The sequence below is a fragment of the Neurospora tetrasperma genome (genome assembly GCF_000213175.1).
Source record: "Neurospora tetrasperma FGSC 2508 unplaced genomic scaffold NEUTE1scaffold_3, whole genome shotgun sequence".
Lineage (NCBI taxonomy): Eukaryota > Fungi > Ascomycota > Sordariomycetes > Sordariales > Sordariaceae > Neurospora > Neurospora tetrasperma.
Genome location: NW_009799101.1, coordinates 2,454,807 through 2,478,217, shown reverse-complemented (window position 1 = coordinate 2,478,217; position 23,411 = coordinate 2,454,807). Strand labels below are relative to the sequence as shown.

General features: G+C 44.2%; 4 protein-coding genes across 4 annotated transcripts; 2 read left to right on the top strand and 2 right to left on the bottom strand.

Annotated features, from left to right (window-relative positions):
• Window positions 1–345: 345 nt before the first annotated feature.
• On the top strand, window positions 346–2,031 carry NEUTE1DRAFT_110006 (uncharacterized protein; the record flags this gene model as incomplete). Its single annotated transcript, XM_009852607.1, has 8 exons — window positions 346–603; window positions 669–690; window positions 850–1,146; window positions 1,196–1,279; window positions 1,326–1,390; window positions 1,451–1,789; window positions 1,821–1,868; window positions 1,930–2,031. 8 exons carry the CDS (start codon window positions 346–348, stop codon window positions 2,029–2,031), a joined length of 1,215 nt encoding a protein of 404 aa, XP_009850909.1.
• A 6,023-nt stretch (window positions 2,032–8,054) lies between these two features.
• Window positions 8,055–10,201, top strand: NEUTE1DRAFT_81751 (aspartyl aminopeptidase; the record flags this gene model as incomplete). The annotated part of the gene is made up of 2 exons (XM_009852606.1): window positions 8,055–8,330; window positions 8,430–10,201. 2 exons carry the CDS (start codon window positions 8,129–8,131, stop codon window positions 9,836–9,838), a joined length of 1,611 nt encoding a protein of 536 aa, XP_009850908.1.
• A 33-nt stretch (window positions 10,202–10,234) lies between these two features.
• NEUTE1DRAFT_81749 (uncharacterized protein) lies at window positions 10,235–13,844 on the bottom strand (the record flags this gene model as incomplete). Its single annotated transcript, XM_009852605.1, has 4 exons — window positions 10,235–10,621; window positions 10,702–10,812; window positions 10,887–13,143; window positions 13,226–13,844. The coding sequence occupies 4 exons, from the start codon at window positions 13,531–13,533 to the stop codon at window positions 10,559–10,561; spliced, it is 2,739 nt and encodes a 912-aa protein (XP_009850907.1).
• A 1,287-nt stretch (window positions 13,845–15,131) lies between these two features.
• NEUTE1DRAFT_137606 (uncharacterized protein) lies at window positions 15,132–15,473 on the bottom strand (the record flags this gene model as incomplete). The annotated part of the gene is made up of 2 exons (XM_009852604.1): window positions 15,132–15,164; window positions 15,306–15,473. The coding sequence occupies 2 exons, from the start codon at window positions 15,471–15,473 to the stop codon at window positions 15,132–15,134; spliced, it is 201 nt and encodes a 66-aa protein (XP_009850906.1).
• Window positions 15,474–23,411: the final 7,938 nt, after the last annotated feature.

The following is a 23,411-nucleotide window of genomic DNA, read 5'->3' as shown; positions in this document are numbered from 1 at the left end:
GAAAGTAACACGAGTGCTAACTTGAGCGTAGTGCACCCCGAAAATGTAGGCAGTAGTCAGCCGAGTAGAGGATCGGCGTCGTGCTTGATGGGAAGAGCGCCCCGTGGTTGACTTGACCAAACAGTCAGTCAGTCTTGGTTGGTTGGGCTGGTTGGGTGAGGTGGAAGACTGGAAGTTGGTGGAAGTGAAGTGGAAAAAAACAGGTGTGACCGGGTTAGTAGAAGCAGAAGCGGAAGCGGAAAGTGAAGCTTCGTTCCATACACAATTGTCACGGGCAAAAGCGACAAGGCCCAGGGAAGGTAGGTCCGGGTTGAGAGGTGGGAGCGTCGAAAAGGAAAAACCAGGATGATGTCGGTGGATGTGCTCCAGGTTTGCTTGCGGAGGGAAAGTGAAGTGGAACGGGGAGTGGCCCTGCCCTGCCCGGGGCAAGGGGGAAAAGAGGATGGAAGATGGATGGAGCGTGAAAGGCGGACGGCGGGCGGGCGGGCGGGCATGCCGGGCTGTTGTGACGAGGGGACTAGGAGTCGAGTCCCAGGGCAGCGGACAGGTCCCTTTCCAGGAGCCCCAGGAGCCCATGGAGGTCGGGCAGGGCAGGGCCGCCAGGTAAGGTAGCTCACAAGTACACTCCATCGGTACCTCTAGGTACTAAGATAGGTACCTACCTTTAGCTACAAGCAGGTGACTCTAGAGGTAAGTTCCACCCGCACTACCTCCTCTAGGTCGGGCAGACTGCCGCGCTGCGCTGCCCTGGGCTTGAACCTACCTGGAGGGACCTACAGACGTGAGGTAACGACCTCGAAGCCCCCAACTGCCTGGGCTTCCATACCTCTACCTAGTACCTACCTCTAGGTACGCAGAACACCAAGTACCTAGTTGTAGCCTGGACCCAACCCACTCTTCCCTTAGAGGCATTCTGCTGCAACCGACTACGAACCATTCAGAATCGGGCTAGCTGCCCGCCAAGAACCCACCATCTCTGCACTACTATCCAATCAAAAAGCACCAATGTTGACACTGTGGACCGTGCTTGGAGATTTCAGAATTCAGGCACCTTGGCCGAACCATCGTTCTTTTTTGTTGCCTGTAGGAAGTTGTACCGACAAAGGCAACGTCAGGCCAAGTGCCTACCTCGTTGTCAAAGCGATGGTGAGTTTTGCTCTGCGCCTTATTAACGAGTGTATATGTATACCTTCAGTTTACCCACTTACCTATTACGCCAGGCCTCGAGAACACTTCGAAGATCGACCAGATCCGCTAGTTATGGTGATAAACCTCATAGGTACGCTCCCCAGTGTATCAGTAATCCGCTCTCGAGGACGCCCCAGTATCGTTGGGTAGTTTACCCGTTCCCAGCAAGAGGTGGGCTGAAGACGAACGATATGTGACTATTGTCAGTGTCCGTCTATGTATCTACATAGACATCATTCGCGGCAACTCACTTTCCCCCTAGGCCAGCGATGGCGTTCTGGACATAATCACGGTCATCAAACGGTCTGTCCTTCATTGTACTAGGAAGATCCCCCAAGATCGACGTCGCATCCTCACCCCGGCCGGATCTGCTGGATGTACGGCACCTCCCTGTGTGCCGCTGAGTCTCATATCTCCCAGGAGGACCATCGACAACTTCTCATATTACAGCTCATGGGAGTTTTTGATTGTGGTTCGGAGTCAACGATCCAGCTTTCTCCATTCTTTCTTTTTGAGAAAGAAGACGGGCGTTGTGGATGTGATGATGGAAACATGCACGATGGGCACGTCACCACGGCAATGGGCGATAAGGCGGGTACAAGTGAGTGACAATACTTGTCCACGTAAGCCAGTTGGGCTATTTGCGCACCTCGACTAAAACATGGGCAAGTACAGTAGAGGTAGGTACCTAGGTAGAGGTATGGAGTGACACCGTAAAGTCATATTTACTCTACTGCGTAGGTAGGTAGCTGGAGTGCCTTCGGTCACCATAACGTTTTGTCAGCCTGTGTCACGGATTACAAGCATAGCTACCTAGGCACCTGCACCTTCCACTCAAGATGAATCGTAACTCGGCACAACCGGGAGCTGCCCTGACTGGATAAAGATAGTATGGTTCTCGTGAATTGAGTATCGTCAGTAAAGTTATTTCGTTGTGTGCCCGGTACCTACAAGGTAGGAGATATTTTCCACTTTGTTACGCGGTACTATAGTAAAACCCGCCACCTTAGAGATGCAAAAGAAAACCCCGAGAAAAGCAGCAGATACCGTCATCGTTTGCGGAATTTGAGCTGAGGTGTGCATCCAGCATATTTTGGCTCTGCCCTGGCAGCCCCCAGGCCCCAACGCCAGGCCTTTTGGATGATCAGCGCCAACAACCTAGGTTTCGCAGGTCGGCGGTGGGGTGGAGGGGCAGCAAGATGCATCTGGATCTCGCATTGCTCTTGAAGATGATCGCTTGCGCTTCTCTCGTGTCATGTCATCAACATCGATGCCGTCTTCGCTTTCATCTAGAACGTAAAAACACGGCGAGAGGTGTGATCGGGCAAATGACTGACCATCTGCAAGGAGACGGAACGAGCACGGCGCATTCACACATTTCACAGTCATATGGAAAGAGAGGTGCGACCCACGGCGGGCTCTTAGGTCCATGTCCACCGACAGCCACACATCAAAGTGGGTCTCGAAGAACTCGCTGTCATCGTGCCGTGGTATCATGCTCACTATACCGCATATAATAGCATCGAATGGTGAAGCTCACCTTCGTGGAACTGCGAGTGGACTTCACCAGGCCGGCTGAAAAATGGACAAATTTTTTATTTTCCGGCTACGGTTCATCTCTTCATACCTCTACCCTGGACGGCGGGAGACGGAAAGGAACTACGGTCAGCGTTGTCGCAACAAAAAACAGGGCCGATCCCGTCCGTCTGGGGTCCAAGCGTTAATTGCTGGGCTGCCCCTGTGGGCCCAGAAAACCATGGTCAACCCGAACCCGCGAGGCTCTCACATCGCTACATGCTAGGTACATAGGCTGTCCTTTCATCACTCGCTAGCTGATTTTCCAACTAGGTACCAAAGTACCAACTCAGGAAAATTATGCCCGAACGGTTGTTGTATGGCGCCCAACAGAACACCAGCGAGAAAAAAAAAATGCCTGAGATCTCCTCTAGGTAGGTAGCAACAAAGAAACAATAACGAAGCCTGCTCGCGCGCCAACCGTTCAGCGGCTAACGATCAAACGACCTCTTCGCTTCTTTCGCTTGCCTATGTACTAGTACCACGCGGCTGTGGAGGCGATCTCTGTATTCCAGATTTTGTGAGGACACAGTGAAACAGCTTTATTTTTTTATTTTTTTATTTTTTTATTTTTTTCTTCAAGTTGTCGTTAATCTCTTGTTTGTAAGTAGAGGTTGGCCCGAGATCCTAACTCTAACTCATCGTCAAGATCTTCAATTGATTCATATTTCTGCCCGTTATCAAGCTATGGCCTACAGCCATGTCGTCGTTCATGGCACCCTCAGGCTGACCCTTTTACACTTTTGTTGACTCGCTTACATATCTCGCCCACCCACCCGTTTGATTCCCGAGCGATCACAGATCACACTAGTCAAAGCGAACCTCAATTTCCCAATATGTCGAGGTAACATGATCTGCGTGACATATGTATCCGGGGGTGCAAGCTTCCTCCCCAACATCTCATGTAGGCTCTTCGAAAATGGTACTTTTCATCGCAACTCCAAGGTGACGTTTAATCCACTGCAGTGTAGACCTAGGTCATGGGTAGATCGCAGCTGGATGCGTGGAATGCAACAGCGATGCCAAAGGTTTGGTTCGGTTGATGCCCCTGGGCGCTGGGGCTTGGGCCGAAGTGTTCATCCCGCTTGGGTGTGCAGGAGATCATGAGATGTATGATCGCCGACGTTTCCTTCCGTAGGGATCTCGGAGCCTTTGTTTTCAGAATTGTTTTTTTTTTTTTGTTTTTGGAACAGATTTCTTGGGAGGACCTGGGGCCGTTCGTACCGTTTTGGATGGCTTGTTTTCAGCGAATCACTCAAGGCCATGACTAGCTTCTGGGACTAACAGCCTAGAACCTAGTCAAATACCTGTGTCGTAGACCGTAGTGTACAGGTGTACCTTGACCATTGTCACCAACCGAATTCTTCATCTTCTTCTTCGTACATTGAAACGTTGAGAGTTAGTTTACAAATATCTTTCGCCTACCTATCAGTGAACTCTGTCCTACTTTCATCTTTTTCGCACTCCCGCTTTGGGCTAACTGTATCCATCGCACCGGCATCAGCTTTGCATAACACTGGACTGACAAATACTTACCGGGAATCGAAGACTTGAGAGTCGGGGTTTGAGGTACAAGCACGCTACTTTAGGTGCCGCTGCTAGACCTTTTTAGGCGAGCGCAGAATGAATGCCTAATGACAAGAGAATGCCCTCTGTAGGTCGAAAATTGCGGCGTTGCGGGGATGATTGCATTTGATGTTCTGATAATGATGGGCTTTGCAGTTCATGGTACCTCGAGGTCTCTCTCCCGCGTAAAGCCTGATAGCAACCACTATAAGGCTTCCCAAGAATGGCAAGAGCGGGTCAAGTTAACCCTGTTAAGAACTTGGGGCCATGGCCTGCCGACTCAGGACCCTGCAACTTAGGTGCTGTCGGTGTTACGGTTCGCGGCTACGTCTTGGGTCACAATCAAGATGTCCTCCGTTCCCCATTGTCTCTTGAATTGCACGTTAGCAGGCAGGACCGATTTCACTCGGCCTTTCTTCTTTTTTCAGAAATACTCTGCAGCGGTCAAGGAACCAGGAAGAAGAGATCTAAAAGTGCGGCAGAGGGATGCTGGCGATTGGGTCCCTAAGGGTGCCACCATCTGCGAAATCCGGGACCTTCAACCTCGAACGGAGGCACAAGTACCGGGAAGCCTTTGTACCGTTGGTCCAGGGTCATCACAAGCTTCCGGGTGATGAGTATCGAGACTGGAAAACCACTTGCGCTGAATGGTTTGCCATATTGATCAGCATAGTTGGACGAAACACGGCTGTGGTTGAAAATGCTTTGAATTCAGCCGTCATTAGCATTTCTCTTTCTGGTCATTGTACTGTGTGCCTTATGGTGTCGACAGTGGTAAAGGTGCACGCAAGGATCTCCTATGCACGTAACACCCAAACCCTGATTTCACTGTCCGGAGTCTGTGATCATTCGCCCTGAAAAACCCTGGGCAGGCTGACACTGGGACTTTCCGTCGATAGGAAGGTTGCTGCCGGATTTGATGGTCATTGACCTGGTCCCTGGCAGGGAATACTGATCGACTGTGGAAATGAGATTGGCGACCTCGGATCAGCATAACAGGAAGGGCCTTTTGATATTTGATTTGTGTGTCGATGCGTGTCTCCGTGAGCTCTGTACAGCAACGGGAAATCCACGTGTAGGTTTGCCATTCCAGAGTTTCCTGCCACGGGGCCCTCGTCTCTCGTGTGGTGTCCTCATCATGTCCTTGCCAAACCAATATAATGTGCCCAAGACTTAGAACATGAACTTGGTGTAACCCACCTTGTACCATCCAAGCTTCCTTTTGGATGTCTTCTGACGGTAACATGGTGGCTGGCTGGCTTTGGCATTGATAGCCTCGAGACTCGGTGAAGTGGTTACGGCCTTGATTCACCGACAAACGTGCCCGAGTAGACAATGAGCATACTGCCTTCAAATCTTGCTTGTCGGGTTGCCAAACGTCGTAGCGTGGAAGTGATGTCAGCTGGGATCAGACCAGACAGAACGCGAGAGTAAAAGCTGTTTCATAGCAGCTGGCTGCTGTATTATGTTGCTCGAAATGAGCTTGACGAAGTCTTCTAGTCCGACCTTGTTGGGGGGTGAAGGATGGATGGGATGTGTGATGAGTGCATGGGGGGACTGGGAACGAACGAAGCGAAAAGGGGCGGAGAAACGTACACAGTGCGCCATAGGTAGGAATTCAGGTTCTGATGCAGTGGGTTTGACGGCCGCGGGGTGTAGTACCAGCACTGTACTTACTACCTAGTATTTAACGTGTAGTGTTGGGGCCTCTTGCAACCTTGCTGGGATTTGATTGGTCTCCGTGCTATGCCAACCGATCGTCGTGGCAGCGGTACGTACCTGTATGCCCGTCGCAACCCGTCGACAATTCATATTCGACAGAACAACAAATATCATCTCCCAGGGCTGCGATGTCATTGAGTGTTCAAGCTATAGAGGTTATCAGTAGAGAGCGGTGTACGACAGACCGGTTGATAACAAAATGATTCAGGACTAATTGATATATTCAATAGCTAGTACAGTATTCGACCGGCTGTCGTGGGGTTGGTTCTGATAAACGACAAACGGCCCGTTCGGGGTTTATAGCGACGGGAGTCATCCGTGTCATCCTCACCAGGTCGTCGCCCTTTCGCAGACTGTGAATCGCGAGCCCTCTGTCGCTTGAGGATGACTGCCCTTTTGCACCCCAGCTAGGTTTTCCGATTTTGATCTTCCAGTAGTTCCCCATCTGAATCACCGTCCTGTTCTGGTTCCCCTCCTCTGTGCTTACTTTTCTTTTTCTCGGACGACGTCTCTTTTAAATTAGCCCCAAAAGGGAGCTGGGAGTCCTGGACGCTTCACCTGTTGGCCCAGGGAGGCAGGGCCCCTCGCCTCTTGGCCCCCAACCTCGCTCATTGGGCAGGTCTGTCAGGTCCAAGGCAACACAATCTAGCTCTTTTCACCCACGGTCGATCTTTTTGGACAGCAATTAGGGTTCATATTTCATCTTTCGTCTTTCGTCTTTCTGGCTCTAGTGCTTAAGGCTGCCCTGTCCCAGGCCGCTCGAATGATTGTGCCCGAGCAGGTGCATGAGCCACTGAGAGATGAGCATCATTCAGCAAGGTAAAAGTTGGGCAAGGCAAGACGAGACAAAAGCAAAAGAAAAGGCCCGTTTTTGAGGTAGGTAATGCAAGTCAACACCCTAAGGAAAACAGCCATGTCTCATCTCAAATGGGGGGCGAAAGCGATTTCCCAATTGCCCCTGGTTGATGAGGTCGAGCATTGTCTGATTGTTTTGTCCACCCCAGATTAGGGGGCCACTGCCGAATGGATCCAGCAAAGAGCGTTTCAAACAAAGCGAACTGAAATCATGGTGAAATGTGAATGGTCTCGCCATTCCACCTCTGCTGCTTCGCACACAAGATAGACCAATAGCCGTGAACCACTAACATGGACTGAAGAGGAAAAGAGGAGGTACACCTCTGCCGGCGTTTACTCTGATAGTGCGGTACCACCACCCCACAGAATTTGACTGGTTGGCGGCGGGCATACCAATCATATTCTGTAGGATCAACAAAGTCATCGCCACTTGCAATCCCACCACGCTAACAAAGCAAATGCCTGCAGAGATGTACACTACACATCTCTGGGGAGGTTACGACAGCTGTGGTGCAACACCGGCGAATCCCGCTAGAAAGGACAAGTTGTCTTGCCTGCCGGCACCAGGTTGTGATTGAGGCATGATGTCTGCATCGTCTGAGCATCTATGCGGCCGGGTAACCCCTCAAGTAATAGGAGGCATCTGGAGGGTTGAAGGTGCCAAAGTGATGCATCGCATCGGATTGGGTAACAGGCAGATCAGGGTTAAACCTCGACATGGGTATCTCAAGTGACACCATATTCAATCTACCGGATACTGGTAAGAGACGAGAGTTTTGAGGTTATCCTGGTGACGAGATATATATTGACTCTCGTCACTAATACCTACGAACAGACAATGCGCAATGCGAGAAGCGATACGGACGTCCCGTTCGTAGGTTGCTGTCAAGCTTCACGATGTCGTTGCGGAGATGAACCCATCCATCATCCATCATCCATGAACCATGGCCGCCTTTAACCCCGGGCTCCCCGCAACCGACGGGACCTTCCCGCCGCTTTGCCTGACTAACATTTAAGCTACAAAAGAACTTGGAGAATGTTAGTACCTTCCTACTTAGGTGAATGACAGCTACCCCGCCTATCCTATCCTAGGATCCGACGTCCCGTCGTCAATCAAAAACCAAAAACCAAAAAGTACCTACCTACCCCCTCATTGGCGTAGGTCCGTCACGACATACGAGATCTCGATATCCTATTTTCTCACACAGCGACAAGCTCCTCAATGCTCGCCACCCCTCGAGTATCACCATCACCGCGTCTCTTTTCGGCTGCCATCCATAGCTTCAGTCTTAGACCCAACAGTAACACAGCTTCCTCCGTTCCTTTCCACGTGGTGCGCTGCCACTTCTCATCTACTGCTGCAAGGATGGCCCCTCCCAAGTCCGCCTACGGCTTTCTCGACTTTGTCAATGCCTCTCCCACTCGTATGTTCCAATTCGTTTCCAGTACAGTTGTCGTTGATTAAAAGTTCGACATCACGAGCTCGTGAGCTGACCGGCGTGAACTCCCCACACTCTCTGCAGCCTACCATGCCGTAGCCACTTCTGCCGCCCTGTTTGAGAAGGCCGGCTTCAAGCTCATTCGCGAGCGCGATAACTGGGCCTCGGTCGTCCAGCCGGGCAGCAAGTACTATCTGACGCGCAACGGCTCCTCTATTGTCGCCTTCGCCGTCGGCGGCAAGTGGAAGCCCGGCAACCCCATCGGCATGATCGGCGCTCATACCGACTCGCCCTGCCTACGCGTCAAACCCGCCAGCAAGAGGAACGCCCATGGTTTCCTCCAGGTTGGCGTTGAGCTCTACGGCGGCGGTATCTGGCACACCTGGTTCGACCGCGACCTCAGCGTCGCCGGCCGCGTGCTCGTCAAGGATGGCGACGGCATCTTTATCCAGAAGCTGGTCAAGGTCGACAAGCCTATTCTGCGTGTTCCCACTCTGGCGATCCACTTGCATCGCCAATCCAATTTTGACCCTAACAAGGAGGATGAGCTGCTTCCCATTCTCGGTCTGGTGGAGAAAGAGCTCAACAAGCCCGCCGCCGAAGCTGCTGCTGCTCCCGAGGAGAACGCCGAGGCCGATGCCGACTTCCAGCCTCTTAAGGCCATGACGGACCGCCACCATTCGCAGTTCCTCTCCGTCGTCGCCTCCGCCGCCGGCATCTCGTCCGCCTCGGATATTGTCGATTTTGAGCTGATCTTGTACGACACACAGCCCTCTTGCCTCGGCGGTCTGAATGACGAGTTCATCTTCTCGGCCCGCCTCGACAATCTCAACATGACGTACTGCTCCGTCATGGGCCTGATCAACTCCGTCTCCTCCAACTCCTCGTTGGAAAACGACCCCTCCATCCGCCTAGTCTCCTGCTTCGACCACGAAGAGATCGGCTCTCTCAGCGCCCACGGCGCCGACTCCAACCTCCTCCCCGCCATTCTCCGCCGCCTCTCCGTCATCCCTTCCCTGAACGCCGACTCCACCGAAACCACTCCCGTTTCCGAAACCGCCTTCGAGCAAACCCTCGCCACCTCCTTCCTGGTCTCCGCCGACATGGCCCACTCGGTACACCCCAACTACGCGGGCAAGTACGAGACCAATCATAGACCGGAGATGAACAAGGGCACGGTGATTAAGGTCAACGCCAACCAGCGGTACGCGACTAATTCACCGGGCATCGTGCTGCTGCAGGAGGTGGCCAAGCGCGCCAAGGTGCCGTTGCAGGTGTTTGTTGTCAGGAATGATAGTCCGTGTGGAAGCACAATTGGGCCTATGCTTAGCGCTAAGCTGGGTGTCAGGACGCTGGATTTGGGAAATCCGCAGTTGTCGATGCATTCGATTAGGGAAACGGGAGGGAGCTGGGATGTGGAGCATGCTATTGGGCTGTTCAAGGGGTTCTTGGAGATGTATGGGGGGTTGGAAGCTAAGATCTTTATTGATTAAGCCTGCTTGGCCCGGGGGGATGTTGGTTTTGGAGGTAGAAGATTGGTTTGCTGGATTTGACTGCTATCTATTAGCCCTGGAGGTTGGTTGGATGTTTTGATCCCATGTATGGATGGGCGTTTGGATGTGGCGAGGTGTATCACCTAGAGGGCAAAGGGTTTGGCATACCGCAAAAACGAGCGTTGGGAAAGAGACTGGACCATGGTCATTGTGTAAATTGTAAATAAAGTCCCGGATTGTTGAAATTATATAGCCGGAAACGGGGTGAACGTGTGTAACCAATTACCACTTAGGAAGAGATGGCATGAGCGTCATCTGTTCCTGATTAACGTTCGATCGACCGCTCCTGTTCGTATGAAGTTACCCTGTAAGCGACCAAGAATGGTAGATGGATCCACGCTAAAAACTTCTATAGATCTAAGAACGAAAGTGGGTGATCTCTAGACCATGATAAGATGCCAAAAAGAAATATAATATGCGAATGTCAACTCCTCGACGCCCCAGAAAACACCGTGAGACGCCGGTATGGGCGCCATGCCAAATAATATAGACAAATGAAAAATCCATGTACAGATAAATGCTACCAGATCTCTTCTTCTGCACACACACTCTCTCCTCCATACTCTCCTCCATAAATGCTTCCCCGCTTCAAAATGAAAAAGACAGATGCGTGATGTCGTCTGGACAAGCAAAATCTGGTCCGAAAACCTAAAAGAGAATTCATTCTTTGCCCTCTTGCTCCTCCAACTCGCGCATATACTTGACAAAGGTCTTCTTATGTGTCTGTTCGTGGGAAGATGTTAGAAGATCCGGAAGCAACTGCTGGGGAATGAAAAGGAAGGGGAGGGAGGAAATCAACTTACCATGCCAGCGTACTTGCCATCTCTTAAAATACAGATGTATCTTAGCCCCAACTTCACGAAAAGCTCGTAGACCAAGTCCATAGGGGATCGGATATCCAAAGCTACTGGTGCCTGTGTTTGGGTCCATGCGTCAGTAATAATCTGCCAATATATTCTTCCAACATGCAGGAAAAGGAAATACTAACCGGATCAATGTAAGGTGTGAAATCCGTCGGATCCCTCCTGCCCCCACCCTCCTCGTCATCACTATCATCGATACTTGGCACATTCGCCATCAAACAAAGTGCCGTGCTCTCATCCGGCAAGTTATCCAACGCATACTCCAGATCCGGGGCTGGGATCAGGCCCACCAGAATATCGTTCCTGATAATCGGCAAACCACCGTCCAGCTCGCCGGCCCTGTGCAGCGATTCGAGCTTGGAGCGCAGCGACGTGGCCGGCACAAGCGGCGAGTTGGAGATGTCGATGATGCGCTCGCGTCGCACACGGGGAACGATGTCGATCAATTCGGAGGTGAACACGGGTTTGTGCTTGTTGTTGAGGAACGGGTACGAGTTCATTTCCGTTAGTAAGTCATAAATGCTGAGCGGCTCGATCGCGTCGGCCGTCCACTTGGCCACCAGGATGGCCAAACTAAAAGGGAGCACATAATCCAAACTGCCGGTTAGCTCGAACAGAATGACGGCCAGCGTGACGGACAGGCGGGTCACGCCGCACATGGTGGAGCCGGCGGCAATCAGGCCGTAGACGCCGGGTTGGATGCACGAGACGGAAGAGACTTTGTTGCAGCTGCTGAACATGGCCGTATCTGGGAAGGCGAGGACGAGCCATTGCACCATGTGCCCAATGAGCCGGCCCATGAGACCGCCGACTACCATGGACGGGACATAGATGCCCGCGGGAACTTTGATGCCGAAGGTGATGATGGTTAGGAGACCCTTGATGAGGAAAGCCCAGAGCAAGTGCCACAGGATGGGTGGTATATCGGCCTTGGAATCGGGACAGAGGCCGAGATCTTCCAGGTTGTTGTCCCGGTCATCGCATGGAGCCGCGAGGTTATATAGTAGCTTGGCAACAGGCAACTTGGTAAGACCGTTCCAGTAGCCGATCAGGCCGGTGACAAGGGCGACCAGGACAACTTCCAGAAGAGGATGCTTCTTGATGATAGGAATTCTGCGGAACGTCACCGCCCACTTGCGAGAGGCCTTGATGAAGAGGGCACCGGCCGCGCCACCGAGAACTCCGACAAGGATAAAACTAACCAGCTCAAAGTACTCCCAGTCGATCAGATAGCGCACCTGAAACATGACGATCTTGTGGGTTCCATATGGATTGAGGAATTTGAGCGTCAAGGCCGCCGTGATGCAGCAGAAGAAGGTCCTGAAGAGTGTTTTGGCAGGGAAGAAGTAGGCTACCTCTTCCAGTCCAAAGAGCACACCACCCAAGGGGGCGCCAAAAGCAACAGCCACACCAGCGGCGGCAGCGGCAGAGAGAACCTCACGGCGCTTGGCATCGTTGCGATCATACTTGCTGAAGAGACGGCAGGCAATGTTGCCGACGCAGGTCGCAATGTGGACATATGGGCCTTCCTTGCCCAAACTCAGACCAGACGCAACGCTCAGAACAAGGCCAACAGTCTTGATAATGAGGGTTTTGAGACCCAGGAATCCGTGGAGGACGAAGCCACTAAGGATTACGCGAACCTCGGCAACACCGCTTCCAGCAGCCGAGTAGTAGATCATGGAAGGGGCAGCAGCGGGCGGAGCGACGGATGCCCGTCGGCTGGGAGTACCGTTGCCATTGGGGCTGTCGCCCCCATCATCCCCATTGCCTCCAGGAGACACTGGAGCAGCAGCCAGGTTCTCATCCAGTGTCGACAACCGGTATGCCGAGGGGACGACGGTCTTGGTAGTCAGGGTGAGCAAGCAAGATACGCTGGCCAGAGTAATCACCAAGCCGAGGTAGATGACAAACTCGGTCCAGCGCTCTCCGAACGGCCATCCATGCATGACCTCACCCCAGTCCCGCCAGTCGGTGCAAGGGCCATGTGGACAGCATCTCTTCTCACTGATCAGCCAGCCCCTTGCACAATAACCATCCTTGAAGTCGAAGAATGTCGATTCTGTGACATCGACGATGTAGGCAAGAACAGCAATAATAAAGCCGACCAGAGCGCTGAGTATCCACCCCTGAGCACCGTCGAACAGAATATAAACACGGCCCCAGAAGTCCTTCCGGCTGCGGAGAGCCTTGACACGGTGAGCGTCGGCGATGCTATCGTGAACCCAGTCGGTCGAGGTGAATTGGTCATACCAGACGCGGTCATCAGGGAAGACGGACCCTTTGGGTTCGGAGACGGGTTCCTCCTGGCGGTCGGCAAGGGCGCGTATCAGGCGCTGGCCCCAGGAGTTTGCGCGGCTATGGTGTCGAGTCGGTGGGTTGCTTCGTACCGTGTCTGTCCCTTCTCCTGCTAAAGCCCCAATGTCAAAAAAATGTATCAACATCCCGAAAGGACGGGGATAACTTACCGCCATAACTCTGATTTCTAGAAAGGTTGGGAGCCCTGGGCGTGCCATGAGCGCTGGCTATGCGGATGCGCGAAGCACGGGTTGTTCCCAGTAGAGAAGTGCGCTCATCAGGGGCACCGCCAGCTTGGTTTACGTTGGCTCGTGTGCGGCGATAGCTTGAGGGTGAGCTTGGAACCGAGAGATATGACTGTTGCGAAGGTTCTGCCGAGAGTAGACCATCCGAGTCGTTCTGGCTGTTCTGGTTGCTATCGTTTTGGCCATCGCGAAGCTCGCGCATCCGAGGCGCGTGTTTCCTCCCCGCCATTAGAGACTTGCTGTCTTGGAGTGACGAGAAACAATGCAGGACAAGTCCAGGGTGGAAACTGTAGTCAGGAATGTGGTGACGTTGCGTGGGGGATGGCGAAACTTTCCCAGAGGTCGGCGTCAGATGAAATGGGTGATGTCGCGGTTGAGCTGAACCAAGAAACAGCGCCGGCCACCGAGAAAGCGCAAAACAGGAAGCAACACAGTCCAAACTCCAAAGACAAATCTTGTAAGGGTGAGTGACACGTTGCTAAGGTATGGTTACAAAGCCTGAACCAGACAAACACTGATCACCGCCGCGTTCTCCGTTGGTCGCAATGACGCCCTCGGCCTGGAAGCCGGCAAGTCACTGTCGTAAGAGTTTGGTGTCTTGGATGTCGAGGTTGTGTTGGGCAAGAGGCTACCTAACGGCAAAGGAGCGCATAAAAAGGGAGGGCTGACCGGTATGACGGCAGTGTCTAGTCCCACGTGCGCACCCTGATAGGTGAGGTATGACTCCTCCCAGGATATTTGTTGGCGTAGCTTGAAGCCGACAGCCGACCCGAACACCAACAGGACTCGATACTCGACACGAGGCGCAGCTGTCAGGGAAAACAAAAAGGGCTGTCAGATGGCTGCTTTTGGGGTCGGTGTAATCGATGCCCGTGTAAAGTAAGTGTGACTGAGAGTCGGTACCGTGCCAGAAAGGGCTTTCCGAAGGTATCACGGGAAGTTCATAAGGGCGTTTGAGGGTGCGACAGCGGCATCAAGTGACGATATACCGAGAATCGAGAGAAGAGGTCAAAATACAGATCAATAAAAAAACATCTGAAAAAAAAAAAAAATCTTATCGGGGAGGACGTCAAGCGTGCAGGCGGGAGTAAGCCATGCCGCGGTACATATATGTAAAGCAAGGACGGGAAGCTGGGAAGGGTGTGTGACTGGAAGGCATTAAGTGTGTAACTCCCCTCCCGTCCCTCAGTCCTCCGTTTGCACATCATGCTTCCCGCCAACCGGCTTCAGCATGCGTGGTGCATGAGGTGATTGCCGTCCTTGTCGCGCTATCGCGTATCTCGGAAGAGAACGACAGGACAAGAGAACCTTTGTGGCCCGCCGGGGTGGATTAGCTTCGGGTTGCGGGCGTGATTCGGGGGTTCGAATGGCTTCCTCAAGTCTCATGCAACGCCAGCACCGACATATGAACAAGATAGCAACAAGAACTCGGGCATCTTCCAGGCCTTTCCCCTGCTGCCAATCCATGCAGATGTCCAGGGTAGTCGTTGAGCTGCCTGGTTATGTCATGGTCAGGCAGCCCCACGATGTTGTCCCAGGAAGAAGGACCCCGAAGGAACCCCGTCGTGGGTTTCATCGTTGGAGGAGACGGAGGGGTCCAGGGAAGATAGTGTACATACCACAGACGGGTTAGGGTTGGGGTTGGTGTCGTCGTACGATAAGGCGCCATTTCCCACTGCCCGTCACCGTTGTCGTCCATCCAACAGCCCAAGGATCCGTCGGCTGTTTCGCAGCGGGCAGCCAAGACAGAGAGTTGCAACTATGCTCCACCGGTCACACACCAGCACTAAAAATTACCTTAGTGACACCCTGGCACCCGACCCGACCTCAGATTGAAGAACAGAGACCCACCATGCTCGGCTGACATGGTTACATATTAGTAGCAAGTAAGTCTCACAATATCTTGCTTTGATCTCGATCGCTTGCTCATCTGGACTTTTAGACTAGGTAGGATGAACACCCATATCTGCTATGGACCAGTAGTGTAACAGCTGCACTCACAGAACGGGGATTGGGAAAGAGACTGGAGGGCTGGGGATCAGTGGAGCTGTCTTCGCGCCGCATGGATCTCGAATTGTCCGGCTTTACACTACTCGTCAGGTCTACAAAATCGACCGTCAGACTAGCGGGCGAGCCACTAGTCAGGGACATTGATTCGTACATGGACATTGATTCGTACCTGAAACTGGGGGTACCTCCCCACACCGCCATTTTACTAGTAAATGAAAGTAGATTTAGTCAATAGCATATTTTTTTTAATTATATGTAACCTATTTCCCCGTACTGCCCAATACTCTGGATGTGCACTACTTATTTGCACTCCTTTGTACTCAAACTGCTTATATTCTAAAATGCTTATTTGAATCGATAATATCGATTATTATACTTATATTTATGTACAATCAGTCTTAATTATATTCAACCCCCTTTATTCAACCCCTCTATTTCCTTATTATATTACCTCTCGCTATTTTGCTATTAGACTGCCCTTTTACTACTATATTCCCTATTTATTACGCTATGCTTCATTAACCCTATAAATCTACTAACGGCTCCCTATAGTCTAACCCGACGTTTATTGACTTAACTACTAATACTTGGGATATCGTTGGTAATGTGTAGGAGATGCCACTTGTAGAGGGTAGAGTTTAAGCGGCCGTAAAGTTATTTTAGAATAATAGATTTAAGACTATAGTAGATATAGCGAAGGTATTTCGAGTTCTATATAGATAAATCGTAAGCCGCTACAAGGGTGTATAGCTAAAGTTAGAGAATGGGGGTAATTATACGCTATTAATTAGGGAGGAGGATCTTGCTATATATATTTAGATTAATATATAAATATCCGTCAGTTAATAGTTAATTCTACTATTGTGAATTAAGCTAACTATGCTTTATAGGGATCGAAATAAATCCCTAGTAGTTAATTTTAGTTATAATTGCTTTAATAAGATTAAATTGTAACGACGGTAGTAATACCTTTATACCACGTGCCTCAACCGTATAGGTACGGCGTTACTTGTAAAGAGGTGTATTCTATAGTATACGTACTAAATCTATAGTATAGGTTCGAAAGGCATTACAAACTAGAGCAAACGTTGAAGAAGTCTTTTATCTATTTAATAATACTATTACGAAGCACAACGTTAAGCTAGACAATATTTAGAATAGTAATAAGTTTAGTTTTAGAGTTAGTATATTAGATAAAGCCTATTATATATAGACTTACAATGAAATAATTAAAGTCTAATTAATTAATCCTAATTAGAGAGTTCTTATTACTATCCTTGAGGCCGTTTCTACATTTGGTCGGACTATACCCCCCTTCGTCTTACTCCCTAGCATTAATATTATATACAAATATATTAATAATTCCCTTAAAGATAGGACAATTATTACCGCCTCTCTACGAGGTTATATAGATAACCAATATATATTAGACTAGTTTAAATACTAGAAGGAGCTATTATAGGGCATTCTTGGTAGATACTTAGATGCTCTATCTTATTATAATAGCTGCTTACTAGAGCGTATAGTTCATTATATAAGAGTATTCGTTCCGTTAACCTCTATCAAGGTTAATAGATTATTAATCAATATTATACTAACCTAACGTTTATTTTACTTACACTCAGTAAAGTCGTATATAAAGTCCCAAGTTAAAGCTTACAACAACTCTTATTTTTAACTTCCTTTAACAAAACTATCGTCAATCATTACGTACTATTACTCTATCTAGCAACGAATTACTTATTCTATTATTCTCTATTATTATTACTTATAAAGCATATTTTCGTATAACAAGTAGTACCTATAATTCAATTTCAAACCGACCTTATTATTTCTATCGTCTCTTCCTTTCGTCAAGGGGGGAGATATATTAGGTCTAACAACGATTTATTAAACTTATTAACCATTATTCAACTTTTACCCTTTTAAACCAAATATTTATATATTTATTCCTTAAAGTCCCCCTTTTTTACTACTTTATTATTATTTAATTAAATCTAAAAGCTAAACTAAATAATATTAAAGATTAATTAGGTAAATCCCCGGATAGTTTTCTAACTCTAAAACGAAAATCTAATACGCAAAATATATTAAATTATTAAATTTACTATATTCGAACCGTAGTTTTACTATAAGTAAAGATTCTCGTAATTAGCTACCAAATTGCTTATTAAAGCCGCCTAATTGCGCTTAAATAAAGAAATAGGTTTTATTAAAATCGAACCTAATTAGGTCGCTAATACTAATAATGATATTTATAATAAGGGATAGATTATTAATTTAAATACAGTAGATTATAAAATTCAATAGGTCTTACGTAAATATTGCTAATTAGTTACTAATTACCTACTTTTAATACGTTAAACTTAGCCGTTTTTTACTAAAGAAGGCGTATTATTATAACTCTAGAAAAAGAATTAAAAATAATTTATAGCCTGAATTAAGGAGAATAATATAATCGTCAATACTACTACTTAAATATTAATTCCCCCTAGTACCGGTAGTACCGCCGCTTTAGTAATTACTAGCGTTCACTCTTTACTAGCCAACTTCTTAAATATAATTAAGATAATTAACGTATTAAATTATATTAACCCAGTATAAATTCCTATATTACCTTCCTTACCGCCTATTCTTATTAAATAGTATACTTAATTAAATCCAATTTAACGACCCTTTTTACCTACTAAGTTAATAGTTTTGCAAGTAAATTTAATTATTGAAATTACTATAAGCATTGCCTAATAATTAGTTACTAATCCTATTATTAAATATTTCAAAAAATTTATATAAATTAAAACTCTCCTATATTTTACGTAGAAATAGTAATAGGAGTAGGTAAAGTAATATCCGGGAACTATCCTCGCTAATAATTTCCCGGCCTATTTTATTAATTAGAACCAAAATACTATACGTTTTATTTAATATAATACGAAGCCCGGAAGTAAATCCCCAAATCCTCTACTTTATTTCGCGCAACCTATATAAAACGCTATACGCTTAACTCAAAATAATATAAAGCCCGGTTTCAATCTCCCAGCCCCTACCGCTATAAAACGTATTACTTTTCAACCTTACAAAAATCCTATAATTAATTATAATTAGCACTCTAGTAGTCTTATTAGTCCTACTAGCGAGATAGTTATAATTAGCGCTAAAGACCCTCATAATACCGCTAGTTTAATTAGTTAAATAAAAAATCTTTGGATTAACCGCGCTAACCGATAACCCCTATTTAATAATATTAATTAACTTTCTGCTTATTTTTGTAATTATATACTGCTTCTAACTATTGATTATCAAGTATTCGGTTAAATTATATAAATAAATCCCAAAGGCTTAACAAATTAAGTTCCGGTTAATAAAAAAGAAGCCGAATAGTAGGAATATTAAATCTATTAATAAAGAATACCTCTAATAATATTAAATAACAGTAATTACCTTCCTCCTACTATTTTAAAAATCTCCGCCTCTTTAACGTATTTAACTTTTTACCAAAATACTTATCCTACTAATAATTCGTAATTAATCCGCTTTAATATTAATTTCAATACTTCCAACCTATTAATTAAAACTAATAATAATAGTATAATAATAAACAATTCAGCACTTCACAAAATAATTAAAAATATACTAAAGCGTACCTCTAATATACAATTTATAGTACTATAGACGTCAAATAAATATTAGAATTAGGTCATACAAAAGATATAAATAGAATTAATAACTCTCCGTACTAAATTTAGAAAAACGTAGGAGCTTTATATTAAACGTTTCCCCCCGACCTCGTCTATTAGTAGGAACCGTATACTCAATACTATCCCTAGTATTACTACTCCTCTATTATAGGACTAGCGCCCGATAAGGCATCTAGCTCTGACTGGCCAGACTCGAGTGCTAAGACGGCAGCTCGTATTAAAACTACCCCAGTCGACTCGGACCGCGGCACTACGGCGCCCCGGGCTTCTAGAGAATTCTCTTACTACCTCAGGCTACAAGGCACTAAGCGTACAGCCATTTAAGCTCTAGTACTCAACCTACCCAAAGGGTAGTATTTTCTTCTTTCTTTCTTTATAGAACTTTAATATATATATAGTAGCCAACACCCGCGTATCGCTCTACTATCTCCTTATATTAGGTTTTACCTATTTATTAATTAATTATTAGAAGGAAGGACTGCCTATAGCTATAGTACAATATATATTAGTATTAGAATAGTTTCCTTTTCTATATTAAATAATAATAATGATACTAATACTAATATAGAAACTTCCTATGATTCTCTAATGATAGGGAGCGTTAAAATACCCCCCGATACTACTGGCCTATTTAATAATTTACTCCGAACTCTATAGGCTAGCCTAGAGTTGAAGGGGAAAGTTAAATCTATAATTCCCTTTTCTATTTACTCCTAACCTACTTTGAAGTTTAAATTTATATACCCTACTAAATAGGATTCCCCTAATAGTAATAAAAATAAAGGAAAGTCTAAGTGTGACGAACGGCAGTCTGATCTGCCTACGTGGGATAGTTGAAGGTAAAGACTATTAGTGCTGTTCGGTGAAGTTAGAAAGTTTACGATAAGTATATATTGTAATATTGGTCTCGGTAATAATGATTAATTGACTACTATCGAACTACCTAACAATCTGAGTTTTCTAATCGTCCTTTTATACTCTATGCTTCGTCCTGAGGCCTTAATCCTAGGCGTATGCTTACGATAGTATTTTACTTATTGTAAGCGCTACTTACTATAAATATTATTCGTTGTAAATATTATTTATTATAAGTATTGCTTATTATAAGTATTATTTATTGTAAGCGCCTATTCTAGTAAGCGCCTTTCTAATACTCCCCTATTTTTTACCCTAGTTTGAGGTTATATTATTTTATTGTAAATAGGGCTATTACATCCTAATAGCTTAGTTAGCCTACGTAATTACTTAAATTCGTAATATAATACCTCCCTTCCCTAACCGACGTTTTCGACGGCTTTATTAATTTCCTAGAAATATTTATCTATTTTTATTCTCTATAATTCTTTTGCTCTTAATCTAAATATAATAAACCTTTTCCCTTCTTTATCCTTTACTAAAATATTTAACTATATTTCTAAACCTATATTTAATTTAATAATTCGTTAGTGTATATTATTAATTTCTATCGAACGTTTTGGGTTTATAGTAATACTTTATTAATATTATTCCGACTAAAAGTTTATTTATAAGAAGCTTCTTAGTAAAACGAAATATAGGGAGTACGTTCGGGTCGCGCGTCCTTATATAGAGGTGGACTATAATACGGAATATAAATTCCTTTAGCGTTTTAGTACGCTTAATTACTAATTCGATAGTCGTACGTATCCTTATTGAATACTAATACGTATTTTAAAATATTGAAGCTTCGATTCGAAAGGTTAATAAAAAATCTTTCGAACTTTAGAAGAAGTTTTTCGAATTTAAAGAGAAGAAGCTTTAATTAATTTATTTAAAATAGAGGAAGGATCGGTTAGTTAAAGAGGGTAGGGAAATATTGTTATTAGCGTTAATAGAATTAGAAGTATAGGATAAGGAGGATAGGGCTATTAAGTGGGAATTTAAGCCTTTATTTGATAAAGAGCGGTTTATTGTAATTACTACTTTTTCGACCCTTATGCTTATAAATTGGGCGTCCTTGGATTTTACGGCTTACTTTGCCTCTTAGTTAGGTAGTTTTCTGTCCCGGGCTAATCTGGGTTCCTCTAATAGAATTCCTCCAACTTTTTAAGGTAATTTAAATTCTTAATAGGTTCCTATATATTATCTTCGGGATTAAATCCTTCCTATTTAATAAAGTATTATAATTCTCCTTTTTCTACTCTTGAATTTAAAATTTATTTTATATTTTATTTTTCTTCCTTATTCTTAATACTAGTATATATATTGATTTGTACGTTTTTAAGTATTAGTTTTAGTAGTATAATGTAGAATGAATATAATTTTAATTTTATAGTATTAGGAATATTTAATTAATATACTATATTGGAGATTTTTTTTTTGATTTTAAATAGTCCTACCCGTCGGTTATTAAATTTTTTACTAAGTCTTTTTATCCTAAGGTTCTTAATTAATAAAAGGATTTTATCCCCCTCTTTAAAGCGAGGCCCTTCGAACCTTTTAAAATTAAAATATTAGCTTATTTTGTATTAAATATATTTTAGTTTTTCCTTGAGTTTTTTATATAATATATATAGTTTTTTAGCTTTGACCGAGGCTTTAGAAACGTTCGTATTTAATCTTTCTAAGAGTTTTAATTTATACTTATAATTTGCAAAGAAAAGTAAAACCTTTATAGTTTCTATAGGGGAGGTATTGTATATTAATTGTATTGTAAGTAATAATTCTATTTAATTACTTTATTCGAAGTTAATATAATTCTTTAAATATTATTCTATAATTTAGTTAATCTTTTCCGTTTGTCCGTCCATTTACAGGTAATATATTATTAATATTTTATTTTTAGTACCGAATTTAGTTATTAATACTTATTAGAATTTGGATACGAATTTGGTATTTTTATTTGTAATTTATTCCTTCGGTTAATTATATATTAAAGTAATGTTCTAATAGATTATATTTATAAATTATTCTACTAATTATATTTCTTTATATAGTAGGAAGTAATTTTATTTAATTAATTTATTTACTATTACTAATATACTATTATATATAATTTCTATAATAATATTTATAAATAGTAGTAATTTAGTAATAAAGTTTATAATTACCGAACTCTATAGCCTTTCTACGATTTTTAAGGGTTCAAAGAATTTGTATAGTTTATATTTTGTAATTTTAATCCTATTATAGTATTTATAAATTTATAATGTTTAAGCTACTTCGGATTTTAGTCCGGGGAAGTTGTAGTATTACTATATTCGTACGATAGTTTTTGTAATACCTATATATCCTCCTATTTTAAATATATATATTCCTATAATAAGAATTTTATATTGTTTTAACTATATATAGGCTTTATTATAGTACTATAATTTATTGTTCTAGAGAATAATTCTTTCTTCCAAATTATTTTCCTACTTTTACTATTCTTTTTGAATAGTAATAGTAGTTTAATAATTAGGGTTTTACAATTTAATCTAATAGACGGTATAATATTTTACTTATTCCTATAGGGGGTATACGAATAATTTATTTAGTTATTCCTAGAATAAGGGTATAGAGGCTTCTATTGCGTTTTTTATATAATTTACCCGACGGTTTAAAGCGTTAGTTCGGGCATTTTTTAAACCTTTTTTATAATTGATTTTGAAATTGAATTCTAATAAGAATTCGGCTTATTGTATTTAGTAGTTATTAAGTACCTTTGTAATTGTAGAGTACCGAAGATTATTATAGTCGGTATAGATTTGTATTTTATATATAGTTTTATTGAAGTATGGTCTCTATTCTTGAAAAGCTTTAATAATAGTTAGGAGTTCTTTATTATAGATAGAGTAATTGCAATAGGGTCCTTCTAGCTTCTTTAAGAAGAAAGTTATAAAATATAATTTCCTTTAGTCATTGCGCTACCCTAATTAATTTCTAATAGTATAATTTAATATATTAATTTCTATTTTAAAGGGTTTGTATAAATTAGGAAATTTTAATATAGGGTCTATAGTAATAGTATTGTAAATAGCTTTAAAAGCTTTTTTTTCTTCCCTTCTTTATATAAAAGTAACTTCTTTCCTAGTAAATTCGTACAACGGCCTAGCAATCTTCCTATAGTCCTATATAAATATCCGGTAGAAATTAATAAACTTTAGGAATTTATAGACTTTAATCGCATTCCTAAATATAAGTTAGTTCTATACGGCTTCTACTTTGCTTAGTTCTATTTTAACCTTATTTTCTAAGATTAGATATTTAAAAAATATAGTTTCCTTTATATAGAATTTACTCTTTTCTATATTAACGGAGAGTTTATACTCGTATAATATATTTAATATTTTCTTTATATATTCTTTATACTCTACGAGAGTCTTAGAATAAATAAGAATGTTATTTAGGTAGTAAATAGTGAATTTATTAAAGTAGGGTCGAATTATATAATTAATAA